General features: G+C 34.7%; 1 protein-coding gene across 3 annotated transcripts in view; it reads right to left on the bottom strand.

Annotated features, from left to right (window-relative positions):
• Positions 1–8070: 8070 nt before the first annotated feature.
• The window catches only part of JAK2 (Janus kinase 2), a 160056-nt gene continuing 154013 nt past the window's right edge, over positions 8071–14113 (bottom strand). For all 3 annotated transcript variants that reach the window (XM_011988377.1, XM_011988376.1, XM_011988378.1), the window contains 2 exons: positions 11516–11629; positions 8071–11272 (listed from right to left, as the gene is read on the bottom strand). In XM_011988377.1, the coding sequence (XP_011843767.1) occupies positions 11165–11272; positions 11516–11629 (222 nt within the window). In that variant the 3' untranslated portion in view covers positions 8071–11164. The remainder of the gene's footprint in view (positions 11273–11515; positions 11630–14113) is intronic.

Raw genomic sequence — 14113 nt, 5'->3', positions numbered from 1 at the left:
TATTTCTCCACATCCTCTCCAGCACCTGTTGTTTCCTGACTTTTTAATGATTGCCATTCTAACTGGTGTGAGATGGTATCTCATTGTGGTTTTTATTTGCATTTCTCTGATGGCCAGTCTGTGCCACATTTCTTTATCCAGTTTATCACTGATGGGCATTTGGGTTGATTCCAAGTCTTTGCTATTGTGAACAGTGCCACAGTAAACATATATGTGCATGTATCTTCATAGCAGAATGATTTATACTCCTTCGGGTATATACCTAGTAATGGGATTACTGGGTCAAATGGTATTTCTAACTCTACGTCCTTGAGGAATTGCCACACTACTTCCACAACGGTCAAACTAATTTACACTCCCACCAACAGTGTAAAAGCATTCCTGTTTCTCCAGATCCTCTCCAGCATCTGTTATTTCCTGACTTTTTTAATGATTGCCATTCTAACTGGCATGAGATGATATCTTATTGTGGTTTTGATTTGCATTTCTCTAATGACTAGTGATGATGAGCTTTTTTTCATATGTTTGTTGGCTGCATAAATGTCTTCTTTTGAGAAGTGTCTGTTCATATCCTTTACCTACTTTTTTGTGGGTTTTTTGTTTTGTTTTTTTTCTTGTACATTTGTTTAAGTTCTTTGTAGATTCTGGATATTAGCCCTCTGTCAGATGGGTAGATTGCAAAAAGTTTTTCCCATTATATAGGTAGCCTGTTCACTCTGATGATAGTTTCTTTTGCTGTGCAGAAGCTCTTTAATTTAATTAGATCCCATTTGTCTATTTTAGCTTTTGTTGCCACTGTTTTTGGTGTTTTAGTCGTGAATTCTTTGCCATGCCTATGTGCTGAATGGTATTGCCTAGGCTTTCTTCCAGGGTTTTTATGGATTTAGATCTTACGTTTAAGTCTTTAATCCATCTCGAGTTAATTTTTGTATAAGGTGTAAGGAAGGAATCCAGTTTCAGCTTTCTGCTTATGGCTAGCCAGTTTTTCCAACACCATATATTAAATATGGTTTTTCAAAGATGCTTTGATCAGATGCTTATAAGATGTGTGGTGTTATTTCTGAGACCTCTGTTCTGTTCCATTCGTCTATACATCTGTTTTGATACCAGTACCATGCTGTTTTGTTACTGTAGCCTTATAATGTAGTTTGAAGTCATGTTGCGTGATGTCTCCAGGTTTGTTCTTTTTGCTTAGGATTGTCTTGGCTATGCAGGCTCTTTTTTTTTTTTTTTTTTTTTTTTTTTTTTTTTTGGTTCCATATGAAATTTGAGCAGTGGTTTGTAGTTCTCCTTGAAGAGGTCCTTCACATCCCTTGTAAGTTGGATTCCTGGGTAGTTTAGTCTCTTTGTAGCAATTGTGAATGGGATTTCACTCATGATTTGGCTCTCCGTTTGTTATTGGTGTATAGGAATTCTTGTGATTTTTGCACATTGATTTTGTATCCTGAGACTTTGCTGAAGTTGCTTATCAGCTTAAGGAGATTTTGGGCTGAGATGATGGAGTTTTCTAAATACACAGTCATGTCATCTGGAAACCGAGAGAATTTTACTTCCTCTTTTCCTAATTGAATACCCTTTATTTCTTTCTCTTGCCTGATTGCCCTGGCCAAACTTCCAATACTATGTTGAATAGGACTGGTGAGAGAGGGCATCCCTGTCTTGTGCCAGTTTTCAAAGGGAATGCTTCCAGTTTTTGCCCATTCAGTATGATATTGGCTGTGAGTCTGTCATAAATAGCTCTTATTATTTTGAGATATGTTCCATCAATATCAAGTTTATTGAGAGTTTTTAGCATGAAGGGCTGTAGAATTTTGTCAAAGGCCTTTTGTGCATCTATTGAGATAATCATGTTGTTTTTGTTATTGGTTCTGTTTATGGGGTGGATTACATTTATTGATTTGAATATGTGGAACTAGCCTTGCATCCTAGGGATGAAGCCGACTTGATCATGGTGGATAAACTTTTTGATGTGCTGCTGGATTCAGTTTGCCAGTATTTTATTAAGGATTTTCGCATCAGTGTTCATCAGGGATATTGGCCTAAAATTCTCTTTTTTTGTTGTGTCTCTGCCAGGTTTTGGTGTCAGGATGATGCTGGCCTCATAAAATGAGTTAGGGAGGATTCCCTCTTTTTCTATTGTTTGGAATATTTTCAGAAGGAATGGTACCAGCTTCTCTTTGTATCTCTGGTAGAATTTGGCTGTGAATCCATCTGGTCCTGGACTTTTTTGGTTGGTAGGCTGTTAATTACTGCATCAATTTCAGAAGTTGTTACTGGTCTATTCAGGGATTTGACTTCTTCCTGGTTTAGTCTTGGGAGGGTGTATGTGTCCAGTAATTTATCCATTTCTTCTAGATTTTCTAGTTTATTTGCATAGAGGTGTTTATAGTATTCTCTGATGGTAGTTTGTATTTCTGTGGGGTCGGTGGTGATATCCCCTTTATCATTTTTTATTGAGTCTGTTTGATTCTTCTCTCTTTTCTTGTTTATTAATCTGGCTATCTGTGTATCTACTTTGTTGTTTTTTCAAAAAACCAGCTCCTGGATTCATTGATTTTTTTGAAAGGTTTTTTGTGTCTCTGTCTCCTTCAGTTCTGCTCTGATCTTAGTTATTTCTCATCTTCTGCTAGCTTTTTAATTTGTTTGCTCTTGCTTCTCTAGTTCTTTCAATTGTGATGTTAGGTTGTCAATGTTAGCTCTTTACTGCTTTCTCTTGTGGGCATTTAGTGCATAAATTTCCCTCTACACACTGCTTTAAATGTGTTCCAGAGATTCTGGTACATTGTTTCTTTGTTCTCATTGGTTTCAAAGAACATCTTTATTTCTGCCTTCATTTTGTTTTGTACCCAGTAGTCATTCAGGAGCAGGTTGCTCAGTTTCCATGTAGTTGTGTGGTTTTGAGTGAGTTTCTTAATCCTGAGTTCTAATTTGATTGCACTCTGGTCTGACAGACTGTTTTGATTTCTGTTCTTTTGCATTTGCTGAGGAGTGTTTTACTTCCAATTATGTGGTGCAGAGCTCTGTAGATGTCTATTAGGTCTGCTTGGTCCAGAGCTGAATTCAAGTCCTGGATATTAATTTTATGTCTCATTGATCTGTTTAATGTTGACAGTGGGGTGTTAAAGTCTCCCACTGTTATTATGTGGGAGTGTAAGTCTCTTTGTACATCTCTAAGAACTTGTTTTATGAATCTGGGTGCTCCTGTATTGGGTGCATATATATTTAGGATAGTTAGCTCTTCTTGTTGCATTGATTCCCTTTACCATTATATAGTGCCCTTGTTTGTCTCTTTTGATCTTTGTTGGTTTAAAGTCTGTTTTATCAGAGACTAGGATTGCAACCCCTGATTTTTCTTGCTTTCCATTTGCTTGGTAAATATTCCTCCATTCCTTTATTTTGAGCCTATATGTGTCTTTGCATGTGAGATGGGTCTCCTGAATACAGCACACTGATGGTTCTTCACTTATCCAATTTGCCAGTGTGTGTCTTTTAATTGAGGCATTTAGCCCATTGACATTTAAGGTTAATATTGTTATGTGTGAATTTGATCCTGTCATTATGATGTTGGCTGATTATTTTGCCCATTAGTTGATGCAGTTTCTTCACAGTGTTGATGGTCTTTACAATTTGGTATGTTTTTGCAGTGGCTGGTACCAGTTATTCCTTCCATGTTTAGTGCTTCCTTTAGTAGCTCTTGTAAGGCAGTCACGATGGTGACAAAATCTTTCAACATTTACTTGTTTGTAAAGGATTTTATTTCTCCTTCACTTATGAAGCTTTGTTTGACTGGATATGAAATTCTGGGTTGAAAATTCTTTTAAGAATGTTGAATATCGGCCCCCACTCTCTTCTGGCTTGTAGGATTTCTGCAGAGAGATCTGCTCTTAGTCTGATGGGCTTCCCTTTGTGGGTAACCCGACCTTTCTCTCTGGCTGCCCTTAACATTTTTTCCTTCATTTCAACCTTGGTGAATCTGACAATTATGTGTCTTGGGGTTGCTCTTCTCGAGGAGTATCTTTGTGATGTTCTGTGTATTTCCTGAATTTGAATGTTGGCCTGTCTTGCTAGGTTGGGGAAGTTCTCCTGGATAATATCCTGAAGAGTGTTTTCCAACTTGGTTCCATTCTCCCTGTCAACTTTCAGGTACACCAAACATAGATTTGGTCTTTTCACATAGTCCCATATTTCTTGGAGGCTTTGTTCATTTCTTTTCACTCTTTTTTCTCTAATCTTGTCTTCTCACTTTACTTCAGTAAGGTGATCTGCAATATCTGGTATCCTTTCTTCTGCCTGATTTGGCAGTGTATGCTTCACGAAGTTCTTGTGCTGTTTTTTTCAGCTCCATTATGTCATTCCTGTTCTTCTCTAAACTGGTTATTGTAATTAGCAATTTGTCTAACCTTTTTTCAATGTTCTTAGCTTCCTTGCATTGGGTTAGAACATGCTCCTTTAGCTCAGAGGAGTTTGTTATTACCCACCTTCTGAAGCCTACTTCTGTCAATTCATCAACCTCATTCTCTGTCCAGTTTTGTTCCCTTGCTAGCGAGGAGTTTTGATCCTTTGGAGAAAAGAGGCATTCTGGCTTTTGGAATTTTTAGCCTTTTAGTGCTGGTTTCTCCCCATCTTCATGGATTTATCTACCTTTGGTTCATGTTGGTGACCTTTGGGTGGGGTCTCTGAGTGGACATCCTTTTTGTTGATGTTGATACTGTTCCTTTCTGTTTGTTAGTATTCCTTCTAACAGTCAGGCCCCTGTGCTGCAGGTCTGCTGGATTTTGCTGGAGGTCCACTCCAGTGCTGTTTGCCTGGGTATCACCAGCAGAGGCTGCAGAATAGCAAAGATTGCTGCCTGTTCCTTCCTCTGGAAGCTTCATCCCAGAGGGGCACGCACTAGATGCCAGCCAGAGCTTTCCTGTATGAGTGAAATTAGGTAACTTTTTAAGAAGATTACATGTAAACTATTTTTTTTTTGGCTCAGTAACATTATTTTAAGTATTTATTTAAAGATCAAGTACTCTTAGCTTTTCTGACACTGTCATATCTGCCCTATCATATTGAGGTTATTTCTGAGGTAGTGCTAGTTTGACCTGTGTCCATATGAGCACACTCTAAAGTAGTGTTTCTCAACTTTTTTTTTGCATTAGCCTCCCCCAACTTCCCCACCAGGAACATTTTAGACATCTTTCCCTAATTTCCTCTACCATGACACTCTAATACCACTGTGTATCTGTTTTTGTACTGTATTTCTGTGCTTTATATGATTTTTTTTCATCCTCCAACATCAATTTTCACACTCTTGGAGGTATAACACGTCTGCTGAAAAAATCATGCCCTACAGAGAATATATGAAATTCCAACTCTCACTACCCCAGGTCCAAGATAACCTTTCTCTGGGATCTTTATGGATGATGAGATTATTTGAGGCCACACCAAATTAGGCTCCCTGAAAACTATGATTAGGGCTCATATTCCCAGAGCTGCAGTAGAACTGAAAGTTGTAATCTTCTAATTTTGTCTGAATGTTTAACAGGGAATTCTAAATTGATACACCATCAGGATTCACCCTCAAGTAAGATTATCCAGGATTCCTTTGCTACATCCATAATTAGTTTATCTACTCTTCTTTATTCTTAATATGTTGAACAAGATTTAGGACTTTATGAATATACTTTGGAGATCATACTTTCACTACTATACCCATTAATATGAGTTATCTGATGCAACCTGAAGTTGTACATAGCTTGCACTGTCAGTATTGATGGGTGAATGCATATGTAGAAAAGTCTGAAGTGGTATGCAATATGGATAGTCTTTTTTTTTTAAGAAAGAGAAAAATGTTTTACTAAGAATCTGATTGTTAAATAGCTAAGTTGTTGGAGCAACTATGAGAGAATGGCCTAGGCAATTACTAGAACCAAGGTATTTTTGGCATTTGATTGTGTTGTCCATACTCTTACCTTCCACGTTTAGGACAGTAGTTTTAAAATAAGAGAAACTGAAGATGTTGGAAAAAAATTCCCATTAAATGTGAATGATCTTAGATGATAGAAACTGAAATTCTTTTTTCCTAGCACAATGTTCATCATTCTTTAGATTTCAGATTTCCAAACTATGTTTCAGAAAAGGATTGTCCTGTATAGTAAAGTCTCAATTTTTAGAATTTTCTTTCTCTGAAATAACTTTTAAAATGAATGATGCCTTATTAAGGAATAATGGTATGCTCAGTGTTCTAGGATTCAACTTCAACATTTTTCTAAGTCCTTCAATAAGAAGGTAAAACTCAGTTTCAGGTTTGTCAACAACCTTTACTCTTATTATCAAGAGTTTCTATTCAACAAACTGCAAAGCACTGTTATAAAAGTAATAAAGGTAAAAAAGTGGTACCATGAGATTCACACTGTCTTCAAAATTATTGATAGGAGTAAGGATTTATAACAGCTTTTAAAAAAATTCTGACAATTTATGGGAAATACTATTTTAATTTTTAAATGCCTCTTAACTGTAGTCAGTAAGTGCTAACAATCAACACAATCCAATTATTGTCATTTAGCTGTGGGCTCCCTACAACCTGCACATGATGGCTTATATACCTTGGTTATGCAGATTAAAATTGTTAACTGGGCTGGGTGCAGTGGCTCACACCTGTCATCCCGGCACTTTGGGAGGTCGAGGCGGTTGGATCACCTGAGGCCAGGAGTTCAAGACCAGACTGACCAACATGGTGAAACCCCGTCTCTACTAAAAATACAAAAAATTAGCCAGGCGTGGTGGCGGGCACCTGTAATCCCAGCTATTCAGGAGGTTGAGGCAGGAGAATTGCTTGAACCCAGGAGGCGGAGGTTGCAGTGAGCCGAGATCGCACCATTACACTCCAGCCTGGACAACAAGAGTAAAACTCTGTCTCAAAAAAAAAAAAAAAAAATTGTTAACTCGTGGTGTTAGAGAATTCAGTTATTTTTTCTTAAAAATCAAGATGAAGTCTTTGATTCTGTAAATAACTTTTTTTCTCTAATCAAAAACGAGGGGTCTTAAATGTTACTAAGGACATAATAATACATTTTGTTCTAATATACTTAAAATTTAGGATAGCCAATAAAAGCCCATTGTAATAACAACCTTCAAGAAAATTATTAAGCAGAGGAAGAAAGTATGATATGTATACTTCAAGTAGTATTCCACTAAGTATTTTCATTATTGAGTGCCTTGTTAGGTTATCTTTCCATTTGCTTTAGTATCTTTGATTTCTTTAACTTCATTGTTTTTCATTTCAGTAAATAAATTCCAACTCACAATCTTATATTACATGCTCCTAGAATATTCATACCCTGAGTTTCCATAATACATACCTCAAGTATTTGAAGGACCTTAAACTTTTTTATTATTAAATACCATATATTTAATTATCTGTGTATGAAAAGCACCTAAACATTTTCATCTATGTATACAATTGTGCTTGAAAAGATAAATAACTGATCAACAGATTTTTCCATTTCACACTTTGTGTTTTTAGTGTTTGACAAGATCTTACCATCTGCAATGGATAATTTGCCTTCTTAGCTTCCTGTTGTCTCTATAACATGCCTGCTCTACCATTTTTCCATACCACCTTGATCTATTTGTTGTTATTTACCAATCATTCAGATCTAAAAGCTATGCTTCTGTCTGTTCACACTGCTCAAAGATGACTTTACCTCAATAAATAGCATGTATATATGCGTGCTTCTACTGCCATTATCTTCCTACTACTGGTATTAAAATTAAAACATTCACAGAAGCTTGTAATGCAAATAACTAGAACAGGGACTCTTAGAGCTCTTTTGAAGGTCTCATTTTAAAAATCTGTTACAGTTATATTCAAAATAAAATATTAAGCAATTTGTTATATAAATAAAGGCCTTATAATAGATAATGACCATTAACAACTTTTAAAACCGTATTAGTAAGACTGGTGTTTCAGTTGGAGGTAAGGCTTTTCCTTAAAAATGTGAAAGAGTATAAAAAAGAATGAAACGTATTGAGAGCCTGCAGCAACTAAGCAATGCCATCTGGCATAAACACAATTGGAATTAATTTTTTAACCTAAGAAGAATTTTATTTATATTATAGTAAAATAAAAGGTAAGATTATAAAAGTAAATATTTTAATATTTAGGCATATAATGTGCATTTTACTAAGAATCTGATTAAAAAATTAAAGGCTATATGACATACATACATGGATTTGACTAATGTAGTTTTTCCGTTCTCTTGGTGTCATTTTGAAATCTAATATCACTGTCAGAATTATGAAACATTTAGCAGCTAGTTATCTTGATATTAAATCCAACCAGCTAAAATCTGAGAGTAAACACACAGTATTTCTGATATTCATACTTTAATTAATTTTTTTCTTAATTAAGCTTATCTCATAAAACCTAGTCTTTTGTTTGGATAATCCTGCTGACTTACTGTTATTATTTATTCTAATATACAGCAAACTGATTCTTAGTAAATTATTCCCCAAAATTAGAGAAACTTTCATTAGAAATATTAGAGAAACTTTCATGAGAAATAATTTGAATACAAGAATTAGGGTGGGATACAACAATGTTCATTAAAGACAGTACAGTGGTTGATAGCAGTTGTAGGAAGCATTTCTTAAAAACTGGAAGGTAAACTATCATAACATCCCTAAACCAATGTGTGTGGCCCGTTTCCTTGATTAGGTAAAAATGCAAAAGAAAATCACTTCTGAATATTTACTACATCACTATTTCAATTTAGGGGGAACATGGTAAAGAAATTAACATAGTCTCAATAAATTGAGCACATAATGCCACACCCACCATGGAGATTGGCTCTACAGATATAGAACTGTAGGTATTTTCTAACTATTTTCTAGCTGTTTAAATAAAATTCAAATACTAGAAGTTATAGTTGTAATAAAAATTACACTTGACTGTAAAGTAGCAGTCTTAGGTTAAAAGAATGCTCTTTCACAGCAAATTACAGTGTTACTGGCAGCATGTATAAATAGCATGAAAAAGTGACTATTTTCCAAGCAAGTACCCATGGAAAAACAAAATCATTTATATAAAGATTATATAACTTAATATACTGTAAAGTTACAGAATTACATAATTCTAAGAATACCTTTACCCTTGTTTCTGAAGAATATTAATGTGAAAAAATATTTTGGCATTAACTGCTACGATAATTACTTATGTGTTTCTTGTACAAAACCAACTTAATAGCTACAGGGTTAGCTTATTTTTATGTGTAGTCAGAATCAAAACGGAAAACTTTACGAAGCCTCAATGAAAAGAAGTCTCTTGGAAACTTGGAATTTTATAATAAGGTAGTCATCCCATTTTAAAAACAAGAATGTACATGTGGGATTCTTTATATAAAACTAAAAGATGAAGCATTTTTAAAAAACTTTAAGAAAAGTTAGTTCACATCTTGTTTTAAAAAACAGAATGTTAGAGATCCTTGAGAAGAACCTACTTTTAAGTATGTACTTAAGTTTTAGTATGAAAATCTGGAATCAAGCATATTATATGATAGGCTATTTTTCACTTGCAAGGTAGTAAAATGGAAAATCTCTTAACTGTGTTGCATATACAAATCCTTCAGGAGTCTTTACAAATTAAAAATTAAATTTTCAAAAAAATCTAAAATCTTTTTTAAAACCTAATTCACTGTCATTTTAGATTATTTCTGCATCCAGAACTATTAAAATGCTTTAAGTATAATGAATGTAAAAAACATTTCTTCCTTTTCCTTCCCTTCAACCCAAAATGAGAAGTCTTCAGTACAAGTTTTAAAAAAGTAGAACATGCCACTAAAAATAAAGTAAGAAACTATTTTCTTTTTAATCAAAATAGCAAGTATTTTAAGTTTTGTATAAATAACCCACACACACACGAAAAACCCACCATATTTTATTTTAGGTATGGTGTCTAAAGTGGAGTAGCAATATAACAAATGACAACAACGAACAACCCCTTATACTTAATTGGAAAGATGTATGCTCTCATTTTTCTTAAAGATACACATTATGAATTTTCTACTGGCATTCTTGAATAAAATTAACAAGCATACTTTTTCACTTACCTCATTTTCCCTCTAAAAAGGAAATAAATCTATGACTGCAACGCAAAGTTCTGAAACCCCTCAAATATACAATCTTTAGGAAAAAACTCTTAACCTGCTACACTTCTTAATGTGCTATCCATTTTAAAAACAATCTATTTTATGGCTTATGCTTAAATTTAATTCATAAGCATAGATCTCAGAGATTGAAGAATCTTATTGGCAGTCAGCAGCTCACAGGATGACAATGTTCCTTGCATTCTTAATCTCAACATTTTAAAAGAAAACTGTTCACAGTAGTCTTAGAAAAATTTGGAGATAGTTCCATTTAAAAAACACATTCACCACAAATAGATACAAGGGAAACCATAAGAAAATAGATTATATCTTTGTAAGCTTGTTTCATTTCAAAATGTATTCTTTAGGGTCAGGGAAATTTCCTATACAAATAAAACTAGACATTTGTTCCCTTTACTTGAAAAATATTTACAGTACACAAGCTAAAAGTATACACCTGCTTATAATGCTGGCCAGTGATATAAATGAACAAGGACACAAAGGTACTTATTCAATTATCTGAACATCTAATTTGTTTGTATAGTGAAGTAGTTATAGATAAACTATGGAAAAATTAGAAAACAGTATTAATGAACACCAGCCCTCATGTGTATAAAACATCACACAAGATGCCAAGGTATTATACATCCACTGTGGTAAAAACTATACATACATATTCTGTGCATCTTTAACATCGCAAAATTTACATAATAATTTTTTCACATCTCAAAAAGCTGAGTTGAAAAAGTCTTTTTTTTTTCTTTTGCCAGACATGAGTGATGTTAACTGACAATGTTTAAGAAACTTCTTACAAAACTCCTTGCTAAGGAATTCTCATTAATGTCTTTCACTGGTGACCTCATGAAGAAAAACTTACTAAACTTTGAAAGTTTTGAGCAGATATTTTCACATCTTTGCTGGCTAGCATCATGATTTATATAATAATGATATATGTAATAATAGTCCACAGCAATGTGAAATAGAAAACTTTGTTCTATAAATATACTTTGTTCTCAGAATGAAGGACATTTCTTTCATCCAGCCATGTTATCCCTTATTTGATCCACTCGAAGAGCTAGATCTCTAAAGGAGGGGCGTAGAGTTACATTATTGTTCCAGCATTCTGTCATGATCATATAAATCTGTAAAGGAGAAAATAAACCAAAATTACAAGGAACACTAAGGACCATCTTTTAATTGGTGGAAGACATTAATTTTCAATACAAGGTACATGTCATAACTATGCCTTGTTCCACAGTCATCTGATTATGCTGTTTATCTGGAAGCTCCGCAAATTAAATTTCAGAAAGTGAACTGAAGTCTTTGAGTAAAAAGTAAAATAAAATGCATGATTACCATGGATTTAAAAAAAAAAAAAATGTTACCTCATCTGGGCATCCATCTGGTCTTGGTAATCTTCCATTATTCTTCAAAAGTTCTATCAAATGGAACACGATCATCTGTCCTTGTTTATCATTGCCAATCATACGCATAAATTCCTAAAACAAACCCATTTTCAATATTTTTTGTACATTTAATTTGTAGCAAAATTATTTCTCAATTTCCTCCAGTCAATGGGAAAAATTTAGTATATGTGTGCTTTTGTATGTTTTCAAACCTTTTCAAAAGAGGCTACTTTTAGGATCAAAAACATAAGGCTGTTAAATATGGAACTTCTATAATTTCCATTTCCATAGCTGTAATAAACACCACAAATCCACTGAGAAGGGCTCAAAACACATGAACTAAAAACATATTTCCTTTGAGTTTTTGTTGTTAAAAAACTCACATTTTTATATTACATGTTAATTGAGAAATAAAAACTTGAATATAAAACAATATAAGAAAAAATGAATAAATAAGTATAAATGCAACAGAAAACTTTCATATGTCAAAGTTTATAAAATTAAAATCGAAAGGCTGGGCGAGGTGGCTCAAGCCTGTAATCGCAGCACTTTGGGAGGCCAAGACGGGCGGATCACGAGGTCAGGAGATCAAGACCATCCTGGCTAACACGGTGAAACCTCATCTCTACTAAAAAATACAAAAAACTAGGCGGGCGAGGTGGCGGGCGCCTGTAGTCCCAGCTACTTGGGAGGCTGAGACAGGAGAATGGCGTAAACCCGGGAGGCGGAGCTTGCAGTGAGCCCAGATCCGGCCACTGCACTCCAGCCTGGGCGACAGAGCAAGACTCTATCTCAAAAAAAAAAAAAAACAAAACAAAAACACCTTAATCATTTACTTATTTTCAATATAGAGAGCTCTTATAAATTGGTAAAAAAAATATATATATATAAAGATAGGCAAATCACAGAAGACATACTTCACATATATACATACTCGCCCTAAACACCCAACAAATATATAGTCAATCACATTAATAAAAGAAATGGAAATTAAAATATATATAACCTCTCCCCTATCAACCTGGCAAAAGTACATAAAAATATAATGACCAATACTGGCAAATGATGAAATGTACATCCCTATGCATTGCTGCTGAGATATAATCTGGCACAGCTTTTCTAGAAAGCATTTTGGAATTAAAACCTTTAAAATAGTTCATAACTTTTATTTTTATTCTAAGATACTTATCAGAGATAAATATAAATATGCATGAGAATATTCACTATGTTCACTAAAGTGTTACTTAAAAGACTGAAGAATGGAAAATGATTGTTCAGACATATATAGCCTTATGATGGAATGCTACTCAGCAATTAGAAAACACATTTGCAGTACATTTTCCTAATATAGTAAATTTATCCATGCTGTAATACTTCATGAAACAGCAGGAGAGCAAACTGCACAGTATGACCTTAATGTTATAAAATAATATATATTTATATATAAAAGTGAACTTTTATAAAAGTTATAAAAGTGAACTTTTATAAAAGTTATAAAAGTTTCATATACTTTTTTGTATATACTTTTATACACAAAATAAAAAGAAGCCTGAAAGATAACATACTACAGTATTAAGGTGGTCTTCTCTGAGAAATTGCATTAGAGATGATTTTTATTTTTTCCATATTAAAAAAATTCTATGATGACCAAGAGAAAAATTACTTTGGAAGGTTTATTTTAACTTATGCAATAATTCCTACAATGAACGAGCTAACTGGATTTAATAAAAATAATATTAAGAGACTATACTAAGTTTCCCAATACTCCCTTTTTAAAAAATTCAAGCTACTTTGTGAATAAGTTTGGGGTTATTTTGTTGGATATTGCCTTAAAAATAAGCAATAAGAGCTCTAAAATAAGTCCTAGGCTTACTGTTCTTTGGATAAATCCTTTCTTATGTTAAAAAACTTCAATGTGGCTGTCTAGGAAACCGCGGCATCGGCGGGCAGGGGCTGGCGGCCAGAGCTGGGCAGGGGGTGGAGGCGAGGGCTTGGCTGTCTCCAGGGCTGCCACGCAGAGCGCGGGCTTCGTGGCATGGACATACCTGTTTGTTTCTAATGTGGCTGTAGTTGGCATTCTATCCCATACCAAGATAACTTTTGAGATGAAGAAACCGAGGCACAGAGGGATGAAGTAGCCTGCTCAAGATCACACAGCTAACTAAAAGTGAATCAGAAAAATAAAGAACCAGCATCAAATTTGAAGTGGCCACAAATTCTATTAAAGCAGAATAAATAGTGTGAACCATAAAAGAGAACCAGTTTCCTCTCTACTCTGCAATTTAGAGGAAAAATTTTCATCCAAGGACAGATCAGAAGATGGCCGAATAGGAACAGCTCTAGCCTCCAGCTCCCAGCATGAGCGACACAGAAGATGGGTGATTTCTGCATTTTCCACTGAGGTGTAGACCGACACCTAACACCTCACACGGCTGGGTACACCCCTGAGATGAAGATTCCAGAGCAAGAATCAGACAGCAGCACTCGCTGTTCAGCAATATTCTATCTTCTGCAGCCTCCGCTGCTGATACCCAGGCAAACAGGGTCTGGAGTGGACCTCAAGCAATCTCCAACAGC

The sequence above is a fragment of the Mandrillus leucophaeus genome, unplaced genomic scaffold, assembly GCF_000951045.1.
Source record: "Mandrillus leucophaeus isolate KB7577 unplaced genomic scaffold, Mleu.le_1.0 Scaffold329, whole genome shotgun sequence".
NCBI classification, from domain to species: Eukaryota; Metazoa; Chordata; class Mammalia; order Primates; family Cercopithecidae; genus Mandrillus; species Mandrillus leucophaeus.
Note: the sequence above shows the minus strand (reverse complement) of the source record. Positions and strands in the feature narration are given on the sequence as shown.